We start from the raw sequence: 25,211 nt of genomic DNA, 5'->3' as shown, positions 1-25,211 counted from the left end.
ATTAATAAACAGAGTAAAATTACATTTGTTTAAGTAAAAACTATCTTTTGTTACAAAATTACATGTTGTTGCCTGGGGTCTCTGGAGACCCCAAGATCATGAGTGTGCACCCCTATCCGAAGACCGCTCAAGGGTCAACAAAATCATACATAGGCAGTAAAAGCCAACACATTATAACCAAATACAGTGCTCTTCTGGGACAACATCTTATTTATAAAAGGAGAAGTCTTGGAGTCCCCAAAGACTGCCAACCATTGTGAAGGTAAGTGAGCCAAGACTCTGCAGTGCCACAACTACTAATAATTAATTAATTAATTTTTATTTTTTATTGCTGTAACATCTGGTTGACATTAAACTTTGTCTTTTGGTCTTTGTCCATGTATTTAACAGAATCCAAAATCCAAAATCCAATAAACCTGCACATTTTCTAAAAACGTAACGTTTTAGCAGAAAAGTCCAATCATGGGAGATGGTGTCAGGCCTTCACTGTAGTAATGCCCTAATCCTCATAATACAAACAGCAGATGAGATACATTTATGATTTTCCCATATAAGCACATGCTGTTTATAACTTTGAGTCATAATTGAGTCCAGTTTACTTTATGCTGTGACTGATGAGATGTAATGGCCCGATGAAAAAAATCTGTCAGAGATATTATTTTTCATTTGGAAGGATGACTTGTTACTGTCTATTTTATCTCCTGCTGGCAAAAGTTGGGAGAATTCTTGGAAAACCAGCCAAGCTGTACTCTCTGCCCCTTGCTCATGTGATCACTAACCACATTTATATCAAAACCTTAATTGCAATGTAAACTAACATCAGGAACAGACAAAGCCATTTTAACTGACAAATAAGTTCTAAGTTACAAGTTTTGATGTCTCCTGCAACGTTTCTCTGCTGTGCCACGTTCCATTACTTTTAAAGATGCTGCACTGAAACTGGACCTAGGCAACATCAAATTGAACTTATCAAACAGGCAATGCATTTGCATGAAAAAAAACTAATATCTACATGAAAGTTACAATCTAAAATATCATGGGCCGTGACAAACTTTTATGCCATGTCTTTTAGCCCAAATCTCATTATCTGTGTGTGCCAATGTAACTGTATTCCTCGTATTAGGTGAATGATAACATCTTCCTATTTCCTCCCTGGAAAAGAGAAATATCACACCACATAAAGAAGTAACATGATCAAATCTGGCGGGACAGTTCTGCTGAGCGCTTAGTAATCACACTATATAAACGGGGCCCTAATCCCGAAGACTTACAGTGAACAGGCTAAGGTGAGGGAACTGCACATTTTAATTGGTCAGTTTCATTTTAATTTAAGAATTAATGTAGAACGCCTGAGTGTTCTTATTCAAATGATGCATTTATACTAACGCATAATTGAAGATGCTAATATACGTCACTATCTCTTAGTCTTTTTCAGAAACCATAACTTGACAGCCGCTGTTTTCCTCTCGGAACATCGCAAAAGGTAAACTAACACCAGTTACATTTACTGATAAGTAACTGATTACAACACTGTAAAGATAATACCTGAGAAAAGTAGAGAGGTAATACTAAGCAGCGTTAAGGTGAATATATTACTCCACAGCGAACCACAATCATGGGAGATGGTGAAATGGAGTGCTTCGGCCCGGCGGCCATTTACCTCCGCAAGCCGGAGAGAGAGAGGATAGAGGCTCAGAACACCCCCTTCGATGCCAAGACGGCATTCTTCGTGACAGATGCGGACGAGATGTACCTGAAGGGTACACTTGTCAGTAAAGAGAGTGGAAAAGCTACTGTGAAAACTCACAGTGGGAAAGTAAGTTTCATGAGTTCTTCAGTTAAATATACAAATGAGTGCATGAAAGTCTCTCTTGATCACTGATCAATGTTCATTACAGACTGTCACGGTGAAAGAAGATGAAATCTTCCCCATGAATCCTCCTAAGTTCGAAAAAATTGAGGACATGGCCATGATGACCCACCTCAATGAGCCGGCTGTGCTGTTTAACCTCAAAGAGCGTTACGCAGCGTGGATGATCTACGTAAGTCTAAGCAAATCATATTTTATTCCTGGGATGGGGCGGCAGCATTGTAAGACTGGACTATCTATCTCCGTTTCAGACCTACTCTGGCTTGTTCTGCGTCACCGTCAATCCCTACAAGTGGCTCCCAGTGTACGATACAGTCGTTGTGAATGGATACAGAGGCAAAAAGAGGATTGAAGCCCCGCCTCACATCTTCTCCATCTCCGACAACGCCTACCAGTTCATGCTCACTGGTAAGTGGATTCCAGAAGTGTCTCAACAAACCAGAGTTATGACAAACTTTGACATGATGAAAAAAACTAAACATTCACAATAACTACAAAATGTAAAATATAAGTGTACATTTCACCTTCTATAAACTGTTGATTGTGCATTTTTAAGTTGTTTTATATTAACAAAATGTAAATAATGTGCACATACATGATAAATCCATTACAGTTTTTGCCTTATCATATATAAAGTTTATATTGCAGGAAACTGCAAACTACCATTTCATTCATCCGTGCGTGTTTACGTCATATCCGTGAAAAAAGCAAAGAGTTCAGGCGACTACTATCTGGAAGTTGGTCCTCCACAAGTAAGGGTTAGTCTAATGCTTCAACCGCTGGAGAGCCAAAATGTAGCCTTGATAGATGAATAGATTAAATACAAATAATACATTTTGTATTATTCACTGATAAAAAAAAGGTCTGTAAATTATTAGCTAGTAAACCAGACCAAGCTGTTTTTTTCAACGTTGCATTCATAACAACCGTTAAGTATTACATGCATTATTGCATTATAATTTTACTGAACCTTATTTTTATGCACTGACATGAATGAATGACTAGAAAAAATAATTAAACATTTTATAAAACTTTATGCCTTCAAGTTAATGTAAAGTACTACCTAATTTGGAAACCCTGTTAACATTTCATGGTTTCATTTCAGATCGCGAGAACCAGTCTGTCCTAATTACGTGAGTGAATATTCTTCTTTTGCAATAACCTGAAGCTTTTCCATTATAATGTAAATCCGTAGAGGATTTATGGCTAAATAATGATCTATTGTGAACCTCCAGTGGAGAATCTGGTGCAGGAAAGACTGTGAACACGAAACGTGTCATTCAGTACTTTGCAACTGTTGGTGCGATGTCTGGACCGAAGAAGGCAGAAAATGTCCCTGGAAAAATGCAGGTTAGTGAATATCTCTTCAAGACAATGTAATTGATTACAGTATTTGTGTTTTACCTAATAACTTTCCATTTTCCTACAATTACATATAGGGATCATTGGAGGACCAAATAGTGGCAGCCAACCCTCTGCTGGAGGCTTATGGTAATGCCAAGACTGTGAGGAATGACAACTCCTCTCGTTTTGTGAGTTAAACTAATGATTATAACATTATACAACTTCAGTCACACTTTCAAAGCTGCCAAACAGCTGACCTTTTGTAAATAATTTCAATCTTCATAGGGTAAATTCATCAGGATTCACTTTGGGACCACTGGAAAACTGGCCTCAGCTGATATTGAAACTTGTGAGTAACATTATTTTAAGCCAGACATTTTATTTGGAGGGTAAGATGTGGTTTAATCGATTAAAATCAACAACTTTTTTCTCCATTTTTGTCTTTGGAAGATCTGCTGGAAAAGTCAAGAGTAACATTCCAGCTGTCTGCTGAGAGGAGCTACCACATCTTCTACCAGCTCATGACCGGACACAAGCCAGAGCTGCTCGGTGAGAAATCTACAGTATTGTGCATTTCATTTATTTCCATGTTTGAGACACTGTTAACACACTGCACATCAATTCTTTACAGAGGCCCTGCTCATCACCACCAACCCTTACGACTATCCAATGATCAGCCAGGGCGAAATCACTGTCAAGAGTATCAATGATGTGGAGGAGTTCATTGCCACAGATGTATGTGGACAACTACATTATTATTAGTAGTAGAAGCAGTATTTTCAGATTTTATTAAATTTATCTGAGCAAACAAACATCCAAAAAACACTACAATAAACTGAATGACATACAATATAAAATACCCTTCTTATTGACTCGCTAAAGAATAATGTGAGATTAATTTGGTCATATAAAAACAGACTGCCATTGACATTCTGGGCTTCACTGCTGATGAGAAAATCAGCATCTACAAGCTGACAGGTGCTGTGATGCATCATGGAGGCATGAAGTTTAAACAGAAGCAGAGAGAAGAGCAGGCCGAGCCTGACGGCACCGAGGGTAAGACGTACAATTAGCACATACTATAAACATGTAAACGTTCACTTCATTAGTGACAATAATGCGTAAAACTGTTCTTCCTCAGTGGCTGATAAAATCGCCTACCTCATGGGCCTCAACTCCGCTGACATGCTGAAAGCTCTGTGTTACCCCAGAGTGAAGGTCGGGAATGAGATGGTGACCAAAGGCCAGACAGTACCACAGGTGATCACTTATCTACTCGAATAAAGTGTCTCGTAGACATTCATAGTTGTCTTGGGAAGTAAAAGAGTAATGATATGATCTACGCTGACCTTTGAATTTCTCAGGTGAACAACTCAGTCTCTGCGCTCTCCAAGTCTGTCTATGAGAAAATGTTCTTGTGGATGGTTGTCCGTATTAATGAGATGTTGGACACAAAGCAGCCAAGACAGTTCTTCATTGGTGTGCTGGACATCGCTGGATTTGAGATCTTTGATGTGAGCTTCAGCTATCAAAGTCTCTGTAACAATCAGGATATAAAACATAATAGACAATAGTAAGAACTTGCCTCTGCTTAATTGTCAGTTCAACAGCTTGGAGCAGCTTTGCATCAACTTCACAAATGAGAAACTGCAACAGTTCTTCAACCACCACATGTTTGTTCTGGAGCAAGAGGAGTACAAGAAAGAAGGCATTGAATGGGAGTTCATTGACTTTGGTATGGACTTGGCTGCCTGCATTGAGCTCATTGAGAAGGTAAGAGGACATTCAGCAAATTTAAATGATTATTCATATTGTGCCTGTACTTGAGCATGAATATTTCTTCAACAGCCAATGGGCATCTTCTCCATCCTTGAAAAGGAGTGCATGTTCCCCAAGGCTACAGACACAAGCTTCAAAAACAAGCTATATGATCAGCATCTGGGCAAAGCTGCAGCTTTCCAGAAGCCCAAGCCTGCCAAAGGTAAGGCAGAAGCCCACTTCTCTCTGGTCCACTATGCCGGCACTGTGGACTACAACATTAATGGCTGGTTGGACAAGAACAAGGATCCACTGAACGACTCTGTCGTGCAACTCTACCAAAAGTCATCGCTCAAAGTGCTGGCCTTCCTGTATGCCGCTCATGGAGCTGCTGATGGTACGAACATTTGCATTTCCTCAGTTCCTTTGTGTTATGATTATGTACAATACACATGCTTAGATTATCAGAGTGTAACACACTATGTGATCGCAGATTCTAAAGTATCATGAAAATTTTATATATATCTATGCAAGATATCAATAGATTCAACAACATTCAAATAGAGATTTATTGAAGGGGTTAATGGAAAGCAATACAAGATCAATAAAGACCCTTTTTTTCAATGACATAAAACAGCTGAGGGAGGAGGAAAGAAAGGCAAGAAGAAGGGTGGTTCCTTCCAGACAGTGTCTGCACTTTTCAGGGTAAACAGATTCTCTATCTTTATGAAGAATGTGAATTTTTACACCATTAAAGATTAGACTAATGACAGGCGTTTCCACAGGAGAACTTGGGTAAGCTGATGACTAACCTGAGGAGCACTCACCCTCACTTTGTGCGCTGCTTGATTCCTAATGAGTCCAAGACTCCAGGTAATCCAAATCTCTGAAGACTCAAAGGTTTTGAAAATATCTCTGGAACCTTAAGAACATTTCCATTGCAGGTCTGATGGAGAACTTCCTGGTTATCCACCAGCTCAGGTGTAATGGTGTGCTGGAGGGCATCAGAATCTGCAGGAAGGGTTTCCCCAGCAGAATCCTCTATGGTGACTTCAAGCAGAGGTAAAGACACCTTTTTGCAACCACTGAATTAGAGATGATGAACCACATAATCTTCATCCTCTTATGACCATTTTTATCCCCCATGACTCTCCTCTGACTGTCCGCTAGATACAAAGTGTTAAATGCTAGCGCCATCCCTGACGGACAGTTCATTGACAACAAAAAGGCTTCAGAGAAACTCTTGGGCTCTATTGATGTTGACCACACCCAATACAAGTTTGGACACACCAAGGTGATTAACGAAAGATACCAAAAAATGTCAATTCTGTCCTTATTTACTCACCTTCACGTCGTAAATTGTACCATTTACTTTCTTCTGTGGAGCACAAGTGAAGATATTTGAAGAATGTTTCAGCAGTTTTTTTTCCATACATTGAAAGTTAATGTGGTCCAAAATGAACAACCTGAGTAAATTTTTACACACATTTTTGTGTGAAGCATCCCATTAACAGGTTCAATCATTTCAGAAATTCCATGGAAAACAAAAAGCTGAATTACACAATGGCATTCTAAATAATTCTGCACTTGCAACTTTAATGCAACAGTTTGAGGGAGGAGGGCCTTCCACTAAATGGTGAAGATGGAGGCATGAATTTGCTGCCATTCAAACAAAAGAGCATCAGTAAGGTTAGGCACTGATGCGGTGATGGCGTCTCGTTTTCAATACAGTAAAGAAGTACAGTTCTTCCACACCAGACTTAGTAAAGCATTCCTTAATGGATCCTGCTTTGTGCACAGAGACATTGTTATGCCTCCCTAAAGAGTTGAGTCAAAGAGGACAGCACAGAATTCTCTAGAATGTCATTGTATGTTATAGTATAGAATATAATAGATTTATTTTCACATCTACAATAATGAGGACTACTTGGCCTTTTTTAAATCTATTATCTTCCAAATGTTCTTGTAGGTTTTCTTCAAAGCTGGTCTCTTGGGTACTCTTGAGGAGATGAGAGATGAGAAATTAGCAACGCTGGTTACCATGACTGTGCCGTGGATACGTCATGAGGAAGGAATTTGTCAAAATGATGGAAAGGAGGTACTTAAAAAACTGATTGGAACACAACTGTTTGTTACGAAAGACTGATAATGACTAATTTACTGATTGCAATTTACACAGAGAATCAATTTATTCCATCCAATACAACATCCGCTCATTCATGAATGTGAAACATTGGCCATGGATGAAGCTGTACTTCAAGATCAAGCCTCTTCTAAAGAGTGCAGAGACTGAGAAAGAAATGGCAGCCATGAAGGAGAACTTTGAGAAAATGAAGGAGGATCTGACAAAGGCATTAGCTAAAAAGAAGGAGCTTGAAGAAAAAATGGTGTCACTTCTTCAGGAGAAAAACGACCTTCTACTGCAAGTAACATCTGTGAGTATTTCAGTTCTTATTGATCCTAATGTAAATGCTAAAAGCTATGAACAAAAGCCATTAAACAAAATCCATCTCAATGAACAGGAAGCTGAAAGCCTCTCTGATGCTGAGGAGAGATGTGAAGGTCTCATTAAAAGCAAGATCCAGCTCGAGGCCAAACTCAAAGAGACAAACGAGAGACTGGAGGATGAAGAGGAAATCAATGCTGAACTGACTGCCAAGAAGAGGAAACTGGAGGACGAATGCTCTGAACTGAAGAAAGACATTGACGACCTGGAGCTCACCTTGGCCAAAGTGGAGAAGGAGAAACATGCAACAGAAAATAAGGTCAATAATATTTTCACATGTTCTTCACACTGCTGACTGTTCAGGATCTTGAGGATGAAACCAGTGAACAATGTTTCCATTTAGGTGAAAAACCTGACGGAGGAGATGGCCTCTCAGGATGAGAGCATTGCCAAGCTGACCAAAGAGAAGAAAGCCCTCCAAGAGGCACACCAGCAGACTCTTGATGACCTTCAGGCAGAGGAAGACAAAGTCAACACTCTGACTAAATCTAAGACAAAGCTTGAGCAGCAAGTGGATGATGTAAGATATTTGGCATGAGAATAAGAACATAAATCAATAGGAAATGAATGTTGTGTCTCTATACCATAATTAATGCTCTGGTTTCCATGACAATAGCTTGAGGGCTCACTGGAGCAGGAGAAGAAGCTCCGTATGGACCTTGAGAGAGCCAAGAGAAAGCTTGAAGGTGATCTGAAACTGGCCCAGGAGTCCATAATGGACCTGGAGAATGACAAACAGCAATCAGAAGAGAAGATCAAAAAGTGAGTGGACATTAGTCTTTACACAATTAAACATTTTACAAAAAGTAAGTATTCTGCACATTTAAAAAAAACAATACTTTTAAAAACAGGAAAGACTTTGAGATAAGTCAGTTTCTCAGCAAGATTGAGGATGAACAGTCTTTGGGAGCACAGCTTCAGAAGAAGATCAAAGAACTTCAGGTAACCCTAACCCTAATCTTTTCATTGTAAAACTGTGAAGTAGATGCATAGCTGGGATAACCCGCATGACAAATATCACTGGATAATTCATTTTTCTTTCTTTCTTTAGGCCCGTATAGAGGAGCTGGAGGAGGAAATTGAGGCCGAGCGAGCTGCTCGTGCTAAAGTGGAGAAGCAGAGAGCTGATCTCTCCAGGGAACTTGAAGAGATCAGTGAGAGGCTTGAGGAAGCTGGTGGTGCCACTTCTGCCCAGATTGAGAACAAGAAGCGTGAAGCTGAATTCCAGAAGTTGCGTCGTGATCTGGAAGAGTCCACCTTGCAGCATGAAGCAACAGCCGCAGCTCTCCGGAAGAAGCAGGCGGACAGTGTGGCTGAACTCGGAGAACAGATCGACAACCTTCAGCGGGTCAAACAGAAGCTGGAGAAGGAGAAGAGTGAATACAAGATGGAGATTGATGACTTGACAAGTAACATGGAGGCTGTGGCTAAAGCAAAGGTAATGTCATTAGAGGATTTTGAAATATAAAATCATCTTTACAAACATCTGGATATAACCTTGAATCTCTTTAGGCTAATTTAGAGAAGATGTGCCGTACCCTGGAAGACCAGCTGAGTGAAATCAAATCCAAGAGTGATGAAAATATTCGTCAGTTGAATGACGTAAATGGACAACGTGCAAGACTTCAGACTGAAAATGGTAAGACAGAGTAAGCTACATGTGTAAAAGCTTTTTTTTTTATGAGTGAAAATTTTGTATGTTATTGTTATTTCATTGTAATATCTGTAACCTGTTTCCAAGGTGAATTTAGTCGCCAACTGGAAGAGAAAGAAGCACTTGTTTCACAATTAAGGAAAACAGGCTTATACACAGCAAATTGAGGAACTCAAAAGACATATTGAGGAAGAAGTCAAGGTAGAGTTATACATAATTAATTAGCTTTTTTGATTATCTTAACCATTGTATGGATGGTAGACTGTTGAAAAACTCAAAATGTTCTGCCTGATAGGCCAAGAACGCTCTGGCCCATGCGGTTCAGTCTGCCCGCCATGACTGTGATTTGCTCAGAGAGCAGTTTGAGGAAGAGCAGGAGGCCAAAGCTGAACTCCAGCGTGGAATGTCTAAGGCCAACAGTGAAGTGGCTCAGTGGAGAACCAAATATGAGACTGATGCCATCCAGCGCACTGAGGAGCTTGAGGAATCCAAGTAAATACATCAGTGGAAAAAGTCTTCCTACATTTATTATGAAAAATATTAGTCAGATTTCATAATTTCATATCACTTCCTCAGGAAAAAGCTGGCCCAGCGTCTGCAGGATGCTGAAGAATCCATTGAGGCGGTGAACTCAAAGTGTGCCTCTCTGGAAAAGACCAAACAGAGACTGCAGGGTGAAGTAGAGGATCTCATGATTGATGTGGAGAGGGCAAATGCATTGGCAGCCAACCTTGACAAGAAGCAGAGAAACTTTGACAAGGTAAGAAAGACATGGATAACCTATAAACCTAAACACTGATGAACCGATGACTTAGCTAATTAACAATGACTACATTTCTTTCATTTTCAGGTGCTAGCAGAGTGGAAACAAAAGTATGAGGAAAGTCAGGCTGAACTAGAAGGTGCTCAGAAAGAAGCTCGTTCTCTCAGCACTGAGCTTTTCAAAATGAAGAACTCCTACGAGGAAACTCTTGACCACCTCGAGACACTGAAGAGGGAGAACAAGAATCTGCAACGTAATGCAACTTTTATTTGTACACCAAGGACTAAAAAAAAAGAGATGCATTAAAACAGAAAATCTTACATTTACGATTTTTAAACCCTTTTAGAGGAGATTTCTGACCTCACCGAGCAGCTTGGAGAGACTGGAAAGAGCATTCACGAGTTAGAGAAAGCCAAGAAAACAGTGGAGTCTGAGAAATCAGAGATCCAGACTGCGCTTGAAGAAGCTGAGGTGCCATTCCTTTGCTATGATCTAACATTATGATCCCATTGCTTTGCATAACATTAAAACATTGAATATGGAATGGTTCTAAACCTTAAATGAAAATCTTAATTTCTGCTAATTATGTCCTTCTTAAAACTCCATAAATGTACTGCCATCACTCTAGAGGCTACAGTATATTGTGACAAATTGAAAAAGTTTCCTTCTGTCCTTGTAGGGCACCCTGGAGCATGAAGAGTCCAAGATTCTTCGTGTGCAGCTGGAGCTGAACCAGGTGAAGAGCGAGATTGACAGGAAGATTGCTGAGAAGGATGAGGAGATGGAACAGATCAAGAGGAACAGCCAAAGAGTGATCGATTCCATGCAGAGCACACTGGACGCTGAGATCAGGAGCAGAAATGATGCCCTGAGAGTCAAAAAGAAGATGGAGGGAGATCTGAATGAGATGGAGGTCCAGCTGAGTCATGCCAACCGCCAGGCTGCTGAGGCCCAGAAACAGCTCAGGAATGTCCAAGGCCAACTCAAGGTATCTTTCTGTGGAACGTGGAATTGTATTAAGAATTGAATGTTTGACAATATGAATATGATACATGAACCAAAGCAAGAGAACTAACAAAGAAAGAATGTTGCCACAGGATGCCCAGCTGCACCTTGATGAAGCTCTCAGAGGACAGGAGGACATGAAGGAACAGGTGGCCATGGTGGAGCGCAGGAATAACCTGATGCAAGCAGAGATTGAGGAGCTGAGAGCTGCACTGGAGCAAACAGAGAGAGGCCGCAAAGTGGCGGAGCAAGAGCTGGTTGATGCCAGCGAGCGTGTGGGACTGCTGCACTCACAAGTACAAAAAATTACTAAATACTTGGAACAAATTCAGGATGCAAGATAAACTTTCATTTACGATGTACACTAAACTAACTGCTTACATCCCACAGAATACAAGTCTTATTAACACCAAGAAGAAGCTTGAGACTGATCTGGTCCAGGTTCAAGGTGAGGTGGAAGATTCAGTCCAGGAGGCCAGAAATGCTGAGGAGAAGGCCAAGAAGGCCATCACTGATGTGGGTGTTTACATTCTGCTTCTCTATTCTAATTTAAACAGTTATTTGACTATGTGTTTAGGTTCATGTGGTAACAAAGGGAATATTCATTAGAATTTTTAGCTATGAAGTAAAGGAAAGTGAAGACAAAGTATGGTAACCCATACTCAGAATTTGTCCACTGCATTTAACCAATCCAAGTTAGAGTTAGGGCACACACATCAGGAGCAGTGAGCAGCCATTTTTTGTTGTGGCACCCAGAGAGTGATTGGGGGTTATATGCCTTGCTGAAGGGCACCTCAGTCATTACCTGCTGATATTGAGAATCAAACCCTTGACTTTCGGGTTACAAATCTGACTCTCTAACCATTAGGCCACAACTGCCCATCTAAATAGGTTAGTTAACCTAAATTGGCTTATATTTCAGGCTGCCATGATGGCTGAGGAGCTGAAGAAGGAGCAGGACACAAGTGCTCACCTGGAGAGGATGAAGAAGAACCTGGAGGTGACTGTCAAAGATCTGCAGCACCGTCTGGATGAGGCCGAAAGTCTGGCCATGAAGGGTGGAAAGAAACAGCTCCAGAAACTGGAGTCCAGGGTAAATTTGAGTGTTCAGGAGCTTAACAAAACTCATTCTTAGATATACTGGTCGTGGCAGAGATTTGACAGGCAAAACAATAATTCTCTATTGAAGGTGCGCGAGTTAGAGTCTGAAGTTGAAGCCGAGCAGAGACGTGGAGCAGACGCTGTGAAAGGAGTGCGCAAATACGAGAGGAGAGTGAAGGAACTTACCTACCAGGTAAAACTACTTTTAATTAGAAATTTACCACCGTTTACAATATACAGTTTAACTAAGACCATGACCAATATTTACACCCAAAGACTGAGAAAGACAAGAAGAACGTGACCCGACTGCAGGATCTGGTAGACAAGCTGCAGCTGAAAGTGAAGGCCTACAAGCGCCAGTCTGAAGAAGCTGTGAGTCTAATATCAAATCTTGAGCGTCCAGTGCCATGAATGCACTGCTATGAAATGGGTTGAATATCTTGTGTAATCATAACAGGAGGAACAGGCCAACACTCACCTGTCCAGGTACAGGAAGGTGCAGCATGAGCTGGAGGAGGCTCAGGAGCGTGCTGACATCGCAGAGTCCCAGGTCAACAAGCTGAGGGCCAAGAGCCGTGAAGTTGGAAAGGTATTGTGAATTTTTTGGCAAAAGGGGTAGGGGGTTAATCTTAAAGTACACTGCTTAATATAAATGTGTTTCTAACTGGGGAAAAAACATGCAACTTAATGTCTTTTTATTTACTGCAGAGCAAGGATGAAGAATGAAGGCACATGTACTGTGCCTTACATGTCCATTAAATGCAGTTTATCAAGGCGCTCTCTGTCTGTCTGTATTGTAGACTGGTAGAGCATGGCACCAACGTCAAGATCAAGGGTTCGATTCTCAGAGAGTGCATGGACTAATAAAAAAAATTCATACCTTGAATGCAATTTATGTTGCTTAGGAAAGTTTCTACCAAATTTACAGGTGTGTAAATACCTCATTTACTCAATACCTCAAAATACTCATTTTAAAATTCAGCTAAATTAATAATAATTTCATCTGTCAAACATAATACAAAGCTATACAGTCCAAGCTTCTTACTTTTATTGATGAATGAGAATTACTGTGTGCAAATTAAATCTCAAATTCTTTAATAATAATTATAATAATAAATTCATTACATTTATATAGCGATTTATATAGCGATTTATATAGCTCGCACTCAAAGCGCTTTACATAGGGGACACTTTTACATTTACATGGGGAAACTTAATATTCAACGATATTATTTATCTGAATGTACAGGGTTTTAATAAATAATATTTTAGCATCCAAATACATTGAAAATATGGAAACATTTGGAATTTGTGGCGATTGAGAGAGGTAGGTTATGTGAGCTCAATGCCGGTTTCTGTTTCAGTTTCACTTTAAATTAATTTGTTTTGGTGAATGTCACAAATGTCTCTGCATTGCAAATTTATTGCAAAATATTCTCATGCACTTAAATTTAACTTTGACAGAGCTGGCTCCGTGTCTGGTAAATTGACCATGTTTGTTTAAAGGAGCTGTATGTAAGATTGTGGCCAAAACTGGTACTGCAATCACTTTCAAATTACTGTAGAGCGGTGTATCCCCTCCCCCTCCCCCTGATTTGAGGTTGCCAGATATGCTGCAGGATCCAGCAGGAACATAGGCTGCTACAAGGAGCTGCAGCTGTGGTAACTAGAGCAGAGCTGGCAACCCGGATGCCGAAACACTACTGATTTCGTGATTGGTAGATAGGTGGAGGGTGGGGCTTCAGGACAAAACACAAGATGACAACATCAACATCAGTTGAGGGCTGCAACTTCACTTTTTAAATGACAATATCCTGGCCGTACTACTGTTGTCAGTGATATAAGTATTTGAAATGAACATGATTTCTTAATGTCTAATGACATATCAGGGCCATTTTATGATTAATTGAAATACATTTCTTACATACAGCTCCTTTAACAATAACTAGGCAAGTTTTATGATGCAACTGAAAAAGCATAAACTAAAAGATCAAGATTGTGATGCATCAAATAAAACAATGTTTTTACTAGGGCTGCAAGATTTGGGGAAAATGTCATATTGTGAATATTGAGGTCAATATTGCGATTGCGATATGCGATTGCTTATAATAAAGAAATGGTTTGAGTCAACTTGCTTGGATCTCAAGGAAAACGCACACACAGATTAGTGATCATTCTGAAATGTGTATTTCTCAACTATAGAAGTGTATTGTGTTTGTCAAAACATTTGGTAACTAAACAGAATTTTGTCAAGTTTAGTGACAACGTTACAATGTTTACATGTACAATGACTGTTAGGCTACTGTTTTTATTATTGCTTGACACAAATTTCAAGATTTCAATAAAATAAAATAAAATAAAATATAATATCTCACCTAATGCTGTAAACATACAGAGCCCTGTCAGCAGGTATTTTTATTAAAGGTTAAAAATAACAACTCAAATTAAATATAATATGGTTTTTACTAGGCTATAATATCAGCGTTACAATATTTTAATGATATAAGTAAAAAATATAATAAATATTTAATCCTCTGGGGTCTGAGGTGTTTTCTGGGCCCTGGAGGTGTTCCGACATGCTCTGATATTTGTGCTTATTTCAGTCAGGACCACTTCGCCAAGTGTATAAATGTATTACAATTATAGCATACAGTTAGTGTTGGCGGTATGGTTCTTTTCTGGACAAAATTCCTACGCCTGTCCATGCAGCTATGCCTGGACAGAGCGGTGAGAGCAGCAAGTCAAACCCCCTTAGGGTAGAGAACAGAACCAGTACATGCATACATAATTACAATCTCAATTACATGAGTTGTGAAAATACAATTACATGATAGAAAAGCTTGCAATGTGTGACTGTACAGGAAAAATAAAAAGACAGAATGATTAAAGCTTCGGTTGGGTGGAGTTGGGGTTGGAGGAGGGAGTTTAAATGCGAGCAGTGATGCTATGGAGGAAATGCTGAAGGAATGGGAGTTTATATGTGCCGCTGTGATAGATGTCGACACTGGATTGGTACACGTCATGAACAGCTGGCTATCAGCTGATCATCACGCTTGGCTCACGTGGCCTGCCTGAACTAACGCGATGCTTGATTTCTGTTACTTGTGACATTTTCATGGCTAAAGTCTGATTAAACTGTATTCAGCACAAACTCTGCTACAATAATATGTCAGCAGCATGTATGTAAAAGTTTGTAGTTTTGAGATAATGACGTTTATGCGTGGTTTGTGAAAAAAAAATTGTCACTGAAATAAGGTCATGAAACCCATACTGATTATTTCTTCACAAGACTTTTGAAAGTTGTATCACATAGCCTAGAATATTTGCTCCAAAAGTATGTGAAAATCATCCTGCGTACTCATTCAGATAAAACAATATATTGATTTAAAATTTGTAAGACATGTTTTGAGTAAGAAAGCTGTATGCGAGGAGGCATGAATCATCATGAATATTTATGTGTTTCTCACCTGAGAAAAGACAAAGACCCTCCCATAATGGCCCTATTAGGTGCTATCAGGCCCTATCATTATGAGGAACCTTGCACAAAGAATGAGGAGAGATTTAAAAAATAATTGCTTTTTGATTGTTTGGATTTATTTACAACACAACATGATCCTTCCCTGGAAATCCAGAGTTCTCGCGAGAGTACAAACTGAATTTGCTCAGAGAGTTACACTGGCGTCGAGTAATGATGCTCATTAAATATGCCCTTGTATCCGAGCTGCACCAATCACATCGGGTTATCTGATATAGGCGGGCCAGAGCAGAGCTAAACAGATGACGACAGCGCTGTGACGTCGAAGTCATTAGTAAACATTGCAAGATGGCTATGGATGAACACCAGTTGTTTGAAACGGCTTTGGTCGCTACAATGAACAAGTTAGACTTGGCTTTTTATCTAAAAGAGGAACAGAAGACGGCGCTCGAATCCTTCCTTTGCAAGAAGGGCGTTTTTGCTGTTTTGCCGACCGGATACGGCAAGAGTCTAATCTACCAGTTAGCTCCGCTGGTAGCTAAGCGTATGGGGATTGTTGTGATTGGTCGTAGTGTTATCCAATTGCATGCAGTGAGATTCTCAAATGCATGCTTGGTGCCGCCCCTCGAGCTGGCCGATTTTCAATAGTCAATGCCAGACCATTAATCTTTCAGATTTGGGTCTGGATTTCCAGGCTAACATAATCCAAAGATACACAACAAAGGACCAAAAAAAGGACATTATTGAACATACTGATCTAAAGACAGAGACTTGAACAGTCACACACTTTTGTGCCATTCCTGAAACATAGTACATACCTGTCATTTCCAAGATGTTTGATTTTTCATTTTACCATGTTCATGTACAGAGACTCATGTGAATGTTTAAGTCAGCAAGACTCATCAGTGGCATCTGGTCCCTGTAAAAAAATAAATAATCAAGAGAAACTATAGGGCTGCACGATTTTGGAAATATATTTTAGATTTTTCTGGTTAAAATTCAAATTTACAAAATACACACACTCTAACCCTAACACGCACAACCTTGAGGCGGATGGGCTACAACAGCAGAAGACCCCACCGGGTACCACTCATCTCCACTACAAATAGGAAAAAGAGGCTACAATTTGCACGAGCTCACCAAAATTGGACAGTTGAAGACTGGAAAAATGTCTCGATTACTGTTGAGACATTCAGATGGTAGAGTCAGAATTTGGCGTAAACAGAATGAGAACATGGATCCATCATGCCTTGTTACCACTGTGCAGGCTGGTGGTGGTGGTGTAATGGTGTGGGGGATGTTTTCTTGGCACACTTTAGGCCCCTTAGTGCCAATTGGGCATCGTTTAAATGCCACGGCCTACCTGGGCATTGTTTCTGACCATGTCCATCCCTTTATGACCACCATGTACCCATCCTCTGATGGCTACTTCCAGCAGGATAATGCACCATGTCACAAAGCTCGAATCATTTCAAATTGGTTTCTAGAACATGACAATGAGTTCACTGTACTAAAATGGCCCCCACAGTCACCAGATCTCAACCCAATAGAGCATCTTTGGGATGTGGTGGAACGGGAGCTTCGTGCCCTGGATGTGCATCCCACAAATCTCCATCAACTGCAAGATGCTATCCTATCAATATGGGCCAACATTTCTAAAGAATGCTTTCAGCACCTTGTTGAATCAATGCCACGTAGAATTAAGGCAGTTCTGAAGGTGAAATGGGGTCAAACACAGTATTAGTATGGTGTTCCTAATAATCCTTTAGGTGAGTGTATATATATATATATATATATATATTACAGTACAGGCCAAAAGTTTGGACACATTACTATTTTTAATGTTTTTGAAAGAAGTTTCTTCTGCTCATCAAGCCTGCATTTATTTGATCAAAAATACAGAAAAAAATGTAATATTGTGATATATTATTACAATTTAAAATAATTGGTTTTCAATTTATTATACTTTAAATTATCATTTATTTCGGTGATGCAAAGCTGAATTTTCAGGATCATTACTCCAGTCTTCAGTGTCACATGTGACATCCAGTCTATCACATGATCCTTTAGAAATCATTCTAATGTTCTGATTTATTATGAGTGTTGGAAACAGTTCTGCTGCCTAATATATTTGATGAATAAAAGGTTAACAAGAACTGCATTTATTCAAAATAATAAAAATTTTTTTTTAATATAAATCTTCTTTATTATCACTTTTTATCAATTTAACACATCCTTGCTGAATAAAATTATTGATTTATTTAAAAAAAAATAAAGAAAAAAATTACTGACCCCAAATTACTGACCAGTAGTGTATATTGTTGTTATAAAAGATTTCTATCTTGAAAACATTTGCTTCTTTTTTTTTTCTTTTCTTTTTTTTTATTCATCAAAGTATCCTAAAAAAGTATCACAGGTTATGAAAAAATATTAAGCAGCAGAACTGTTTCCAACTTTGATAATGAATCATCATATTAGAATGATTTCTAAAGGATCATTTGATAGACTGGAGTAATGATCCTGAAAATTCAGCTTTGCATCACCGAAATAAATGATAATTTAAAGTATAATAAATTGAAAACCAATTATTTTAAATTGTAATAATATATCACAATATTAAATTTTTTTCTGTATTTTTGATCAAATAAATGCAGGCTTGATGAGCAGAAGAAACTTCTTTCAAAAACATTAAAAATAGTAATGTGTCCAAACTTTTGGCCTGTACTGTATATATATATTAGGGGTGTAACGATACGCGTATTCGTATCGAACCGTTCGGTACGAGGCTTTCGGTTCGGTTTTCGGTACGCATTACGTACCGAACGGTTCGTGGGCAATTTTTTCTGTCGACCAAAATTACGTTATTTCAAATGAAGGCGCGTCGCGGGTGGCAAGCGCACTCATAGAGGCTGCCGCTACCACAACATCAACTGGCAAATGCAATGTAAGGAACGAAACTGAGCTACTCTTATTGTGTTTGTGTGGACCGTTTATCAGTTTTGACCTGTGAAGCGGGACTCGCGAGCCCTATGCACGAGCCTGATCAAGCAACACTACACAGCGCTAAGAGATCCAGACCAGTAAAGGAAGCATTTGAATTTCAAATACTTTTTGAATTCGCCACTGAAGTAATAACATCGCTGCGAGATCTAGTGAGAAACATGCACATTTCTCTGTTATTAACGGATCAAACTGCGCTGACGTGGAAACCAGGAAACATCGTGCCATGAATGAACTGGCCGGTGTCCACAGATCAGCAACATTCACCGCGGAATGGATTTGCTGTAGTAACACTAACTGCAAGGTATGGAAGTTTGTCAGGAATAGTGGGCTATAATGCTTTCAAGTAACATTACGTCGGTTTTATTTTGACATTATGAATACAATTGCTGCCCTCAAATGTTAATCTGAACTAAAATAAACCTTTGTTTATAACTAGTCTACTAGCCTACTACAATATTACATTTCATTTTGCCCAAGGAGGTTTTGTTTTATATGCTCATAAGAAGAGTCAAGTATAGCTCCATTATTGCTCAGTAAAAAAAGCACCAAAAAAAAAAAAAAAATCATACTTTATGATGTTAGTTTCATTAAATAAATGAATAATAATAAAAAAATAATTCAAGGAAATTTCTCTGGCAATGCTGTATGGAAAACGTACCGAACCGAACCGTACCGAACCGTGACACAAGTGTATCGTATCGAACCGAACCGTGAATTTTGTGAACCGTTACACCCCTAATATATATATATATATATATATATATATATATATATATATATATATATATATATATATATATATATATATATATATATATAAAATGAACACCGAGTTTGTTGTGCCTTGTATAGCAGGCAGCCTATAGCAGGCAGCCTATAAATCGTTAAAAAGGAACACTTCAGTAACACTACACTAGAGAAAAATATATGGATTATCATATGTTACTTCAAATGTTTCTATTCGTTATGACGTAATGAAATGAGATTGGAGTAAAAACATGACGCCTAATGTTTGGCGCGGTTTGCTTTTCAAACGCATAGCGCGAGTGACCCAAACTCACAGCGCGTGCAGAGACCATTTACTGAACCAATCGAGCCGCTTCAAACTATGAAACATTATTGTTACCACATTATACATATCTACGTTTGAGCAGATATCCACAAACACAGTATTTAACAGTAAACACTGGTCTAAACATTATAATATTCACCATATTAGAATAAACACTCATACTAGTCTACTTTTATATTATGCTGTGTTTTATTATCGAAAAACATCCTTGTGTCGTACATGTATATACCAAGCGTGCCGCACAAGCCCTGAAAAGTGAAGCCAAAACGTCTTGATCGCCCCCCGGTGACTAGTCCTAGTATAGGTCATAAGCCCCGCCTCCCCGTGTTACTCAATGGGACGTGAGACCAACTAAACAATTAAATACACTTCAAATATCTATTTTCCAAAGGTGGTTTCTTTCATTTGCTGTTGTTTTTATCACGCTGATGTAAGTTCAAGTGTCTGTTTCAAAAATAAGTTGGTTTTTAGTTAGTTACGTGATGCGGTGGTGTGACGTCATGATTGACAGCTGTGATTGACAGGTTTCTCTGAGCGAAGTAGTCACTGAAGCACCAACAGACATTTTTTCGGGATCTTCGGAGGACTGAGGAGATTGTATTTACTTTATTTTAACAAGCCTCTTGTCATACTGCAATAAATTTTTTAAAAAGTGTGCAGAATCCACTCTTTCTGCGAGAGTGAGGGCGGAGCGTTGACTTTGCGGCTTTACTTCCTGCTCACGACTGCGCAGGTCTGGTCCCGAGATCGCTACTGCGCAGACTCAAGTTCCAAGATGTCAGCGCCATATCGGGACACTGGCGGCTTCAGTTCTCATCAATGGAAGAGAGCGAAGGGGCGTCGTCCATCTTTTTTTACAGTCTATGGTATATACATTTAGCATTAGGCTTCATGTTTTTACTCCAATCTTATTTCAAACCGTACATTTTAGTCTGGCACCAGTTTAACCAGTAGCTACAATGTAAAAAGTTTATGCAACAATAACATGCTTACTATTATGAGTGTCTTATCTTAAAAATCTTTCTCATAATCAAATTGTGTTCTTCTAATTCTTCTGAGGTAAATCCAAGGTAAACAGCACAGCACAAACACAGTCTTCCAAACTCGATGAAAAGCAGAGGAATACTGAAGTCTCTGATTCTTTGTTTTTGAGGTAATGTGCGTTTACAGGTCTGCGTTCCTCCACGTGGATCATTTGCATGTCAATCGCTCGTGCGCGCGTGGGTGTGGTCACATTAGAGTTAATGAGCTCGGACTGGAGAAACGGTTTAGTATTATCTTTATTATCTTTAACGGTCAACTTTTAACAAAGTGCTTCTTTTATAAAGAACACCGCTTTCTCACATAATGCAGTGAAACAGCCCCTGCACGAGAGAAGCAGCTTAAGCAGCTTCCTAAGGTATGATTCGGGGAACACGCCTAGCAATGGTATACCTTTAGTTAAGTTATACCTTAAGAGTCTTCGTAGCGCGCTAAGAGACAACGTTATCGGGAAATGCAGCCCTGATCATTATTTGCCATTCAAATGAGAGAGAACTCCATTTCAAGTTATTACCAAATACATAATCTGACAAAAGCAATCAAATGTATTCTAATGCTCCAGTTTGCATCCCAAAAATATCACATGGTAAATGCCTAGTCTAAGTGTAAAACTCAGGTTTAATCTAAATACTACTAGAAATTCAGAATGACTAACAGATGCCCAAATCACAAGACCACATCTGTCCTCAAAGACAAATAATCCCGAAAATACTACAGGTACATTCTCATCACATGTATTAGACACTCTGTAAACAAACTGTAGAACCAATTTTCCTTGAGTCAAGCACATTACTTCTCTGTCTAAAGATTTACATCTAGTTGTGAATTCTCTCCTAAGGAAAGCACTTGAGCAAGAATGCATCCAAAGGGCCAGAGAATGTCTGTATTATCGATTACAAATGCAAATAATACATATTTTTTTAAAGAAATATTACCTGGCCAGTTCAGCTGTGTCCCACTACTGTATGACAACAACAGGAAAGCCAAAGAATGAATCAATGCAAGAACAGCATGCCTGCAAACCAGCTGTTGAATAAAAGCACCTGCTAAATGAATAAAGATAAACACTAATAATGTAAAGTCTTTCTTTATACTGACCAAACAAAGGAATGACCAATAATAAAGATTAAATTAATCAATAGCTTGCTACAATACTCTTAGAAATATGGGTGTCCGAGTCGGAGTTGATTAAAGCGAATGACCATCTGATATCAAACTTTCAACTTGACACCACAATAATGATTGTGACCTTTGCTGACAAATGGCAAAGCCCTGATGGCATTGCTGACCGGCCAGCTATATTTGTGGAAAGTCCTAATATGACCACCCTTAGGGAAAGATGCTTTTTTATTGAGCACATGTCCCCTTCTTATAAGGTGTCAACACCTTAGAATTTATTCCACAGCCTCCTGCCATCATTTCAAAGAAACTAAGAAAGCCTGTTGGACACATTGCATTGTCCTTGCAAGGAAAGTAAAAGGACATGGGCAGGATCCAAGGCCAGGAACACGGCACACCCAACGCCACCCAATCCTGGAGAGCTCTGAAGAAATCAGGGCCGCTTTTTCATGATGCAGTCGTGCCTGATTACACTTGTTGATCATGGATGTAGTCAGGATGTAATCATCAATTCACTGTAATTTTACACTGTGGTTTTACCATTAACTGAATATACCACACACTCAGCCTGGTCTCGCTTACAACAAAACTGACCAATATTTAAACCTCTTAATCACCTTGACATCTCCAAGTCACTGCGGCACAACAACTGCAGTAAATACAATATATCTAGACCTAAGTCTGGAAAATAAGTCATATCACATCGATATTGTCATAACCCGACTCAAAGGTCATGACAAATGCGAAGAGGACACGGAGGATTGCCAAAAATAAACATTTATTATAACAACTTAAACAATAAACTAACAATTAACAATATAGTGTGTGTTAGTCAGTAGCATCAGTGGTGTAAATGTGGATGAGTGACTAGAGTGACGTTTTGGTGTTGAGAAGCGGTAACAAAACATAATATAACATAACAAAGGTGTGTTGCTGCTGCTGGCAGGAGTGGAACCAAATCAGAGAGAGCGCGAAATCCAAAGAGCCGGAGTACTTATCCTCCCCACAGCGTCTAGCGCAGGTGCTGCCAATCTGGATTACGGGCACTGATACCTTCAGGGACAAAAGGAGACTGTAAACTGCCCAACACCACACAGTTAAACACCTAACTATGTATGACCATCACGATATATATAGCCCAGCTCTAAAACTTGCTCTATGGTAAAGTACAAAGGCATTATAGACATAACAGTAAAGCCGATTTGAAATTGTGTAGTGTGAAAAGCACTATACAAATAAATTTGACTGTAATATGACTACGACTCTGAGATCAACAGCATTTAATCACAAATTAACAGACACCTGATGCCCAATTGACTAGCACAGCCATTAGTAGAGTGTAAAAAAGAGAGATGAGAGAGGACAAATTAAATGCATGGCTAAAAACAAAGTTCGCATTTAGTCCAAATAAGAAATCATACACTGTAAAAAATGAATCATGAGTCTAGTAATTTTCATTAAAAAAATTGAGGTGATCATTAAAAATATTATGTATATTTTATTAAGAAAATTGTGGTTCAGTGTTTTATTAAAAATATTGAGAACATTTCACTAATAACACCAAGAGATGCATTTTCCTATTTTTTTTAAGGAAACATACACAATTTTAAGGCTTGAATTGAGGAACTGATAAACCTCATAAAATTAAGGAAAAGGGGCTACCTATTTATTTTAAGAGAATTAGCTCATTTAGGTGGTTATATTTAGAGACACCATTGTTTGTTCCCAGCATGCTTTGCACATGGCAGGAAATGGAGAGTAAATCTTGAAATTAAGTGTTATTTCATGTGTTTTTGAGTAAAGGGAAACATCTGTTAATGTTTAATGTTCAGGTATGTTTGACATTTGAAAGAGTTTCTATTATGTTAAAGTTTTGATCGTTACCATTGTGCAGAAGAGTAGGGCTTATGGTTAGGTTGTGAATAACTGCATTTATTAATTATTCTGAAGCATATTGTTATATACATGTAGCAATAACTCTGCTAATGATAGTGCAGTAACAAGTTTGATTCTGTGCTGTCCTAGCAGCATACAGTCTTTTTATAAAACAATATATCTTAAAGTTAAATATAAACAGGTCATATCCGTCCACTTGACTTCACACAATTTTGAGAATAAAAATACTTCAAATAAAAAAGCACATTTCACAAAAAAACTGTAATTCATTATGTCATAGACTAAATAAATTAGGGCATTTTACATGATTTATTCAGGTAGATTCCATGAATGAAATCAAACTTTAACTACTCAAAATATTATGTGTAATATTGTTACCATAATTTTTTTTAAGTAAATAGCAGTAAATTTTTTTACAGTGTACGCTTTAATTCACAACATTTGCTATGCCTCTTATTTATAAGCTAAGAGTTAGGGGTTTCTATTATCCACCTGATTAGGATGTCTAAAAGAGACCCCTATATACATTAACAGTAACACTTTATTTTGATGGTCCAGACATTCTACTTACTATACGTAACTTGTCAACTACATGTTAACTAAAAACAACTTTTTTATATATATATATATATATATATATATATATATATATATATATATATATATATATATATATATACACATATATCTTTTATTAATTTGGAATATATGACATGGGAAGAAAATACATTTCTAAAGTTATGAATGATGAAATTGACTAGTCTCATACCATTTCATAGGTTTGTCTACACATCATTATTCTGCCAGATCTTGTCGCAAGGCCTTCAGCAAAAGTGTCACCATATGCACAAGTTCACGGAATGACAACTGTTGTGCCCAAATTTGCTGCTTTGTCACATGAAAAGCTTTCCAGGCTTCTGGGAACAGTATCCTAGTGACATTTGAGAGCTTCTCCACGGCTAAACTGGGCTCTACTGTAGTGCCAAGGCACTTGAAGAAGATTATGCTCTACATAAGACCTAAACAATGTCTGAACTCCAGTCACTGATACCCTTCACATAACAACCCTTTCTCAAGGTTAAGGCGCTTGATCACAAGTGGCACCTATAAATACATCAAGTCTAATTTTTAATCTCAATATTGGTGGCTTATTTTCAAATATTTAATTCATCTAGTGACAATTTACCTCATCTTACTGAAGGGTTCACTGCCATTATCTCAACCCAATTATCTGTTCTTCTAACACAATATTTCCTTTAAATAAAACTAAAATCAATTAAGACTGGACAGTTAATTACATCATAGTGATAACATATTTGGCTAATGTCACGATATTGATGAACGTGACAATCAGTTGAACAAAAATTCCTTTTGAAACGGAGCTAAAAATACATGACCAAATACAGTGAGTGAGTTTTGCTGAGTGAACACTATTCTGTCTATATAAGAAGCTGCTTCAGGCTCCTTTAAGGACTGACTGGAACTCAAAGGTGGGTGAGTTGTTCATCATGCTCTCCTTCTACTATTAACATAATATCACATACTTGTGTTCTGCAGTTTAGAGATTAAATGGCTAACCCTGATACATGGTAATCAGTTAGATT

At 38.6% G+C, this 25,211-nt stretch overlaps 1 protein-coding gene, 1 long non-coding RNA gene and 1 pseudogene across 3 annotated transcripts in view; 2 read left to right on the top strand and 1 right to left on the bottom strand.

The window, feature by feature from the left end:
• LOC307170117 overlaps window positions 1–21,772 on the bottom strand; it is a 34,487-nt gene extending 12,715 nt beyond the window's left edge. Inside the window, exons 1-3 of the long non-coding RNA XR_013823294.1 lie at window positions 21,691–21,772; window positions 21,528–21,618; window positions 16,295–16,395 (exon numbers count right to left, since the gene is read on the bottom strand). This is a non-coding gene — a long non-coding RNA (uncharacterized lncRNA). The remainder of the gene's footprint in view (window positions 1–16,294; window positions 16,396–21,527; window positions 21,619–21,690) is intronic.
• On the top strand, window positions 1,616–3,007 carry LOC307170533 (myosin heavy chain, fast skeletal muscle-like; the record flags this gene model as incomplete). Its single annotated transcript, XM_079891657.1, has 4 exons — window positions 1,616–1,816; window positions 1,899–2,042; window positions 2,122–2,278; window positions 2,976–3,007. 4 exons carry the CDS (start codon window positions 1,616–1,618, stop codon window positions 3,005–3,007), a joined length of 534 nt encoding a protein of 177 aa, XP_079747783.1.
• Window positions 3,521–12,427, top strand: LOC307170116 (myosin heavy chain, fast skeletal muscle-like; annotated as a pseudogene). Its single transcript has 31 exons — window positions 3,521–3,563; window positions 3,665–3,763; window positions 3,846–3,949; window positions 4,132–4,270; window positions 4,356–4,474; window positions 4,579–4,728; window positions 4,817–4,987; window positions 5,063–5,369; window positions 5,610–5,677; window positions 5,758–5,845; window positions 5,917–6,034; window positions 6,143–6,266; window positions 6,942–7,070; window positions 7,152–7,407; window positions 7,495–7,737; window positions 7,822–7,998; window positions 8,095–8,240; window positions 8,330–8,420; window positions 8,530–8,916; window positions 8,991–9,117; window positions 9,220–9,333; window positions 9,428–9,624; window positions 9,709–9,892; window positions 9,983–10,148; window positions 10,242–10,366; window positions 10,575–10,883; window positions 10,993–11,196; window positions 11,291–11,416; window positions 11,823–11,993; window positions 12,090–12,194; window positions 12,278–12,427. The product of its transcript is annotated as a myosin heavy chain, fast skeletal muscle-like (transcript).
• Window positions 21,773–25,211: the final 3,439 nt, after the last annotated feature.

The sequence above is a fragment of the Squalius cephalus genome (genome assembly GCF_949319135.1).
Source record: "Squalius cephalus genome assembly, chromosome: 13".
In the NCBI taxonomy this organism is placed as follows: domain Eukaryota; kingdom Metazoa; phylum Chordata; class Actinopteri; order Cypriniformes; family Leuciscidae; genus Squalius; species Squalius cephalus.
This window is presented reverse-complemented; position numbering and strand designations above follow the sequence as displayed.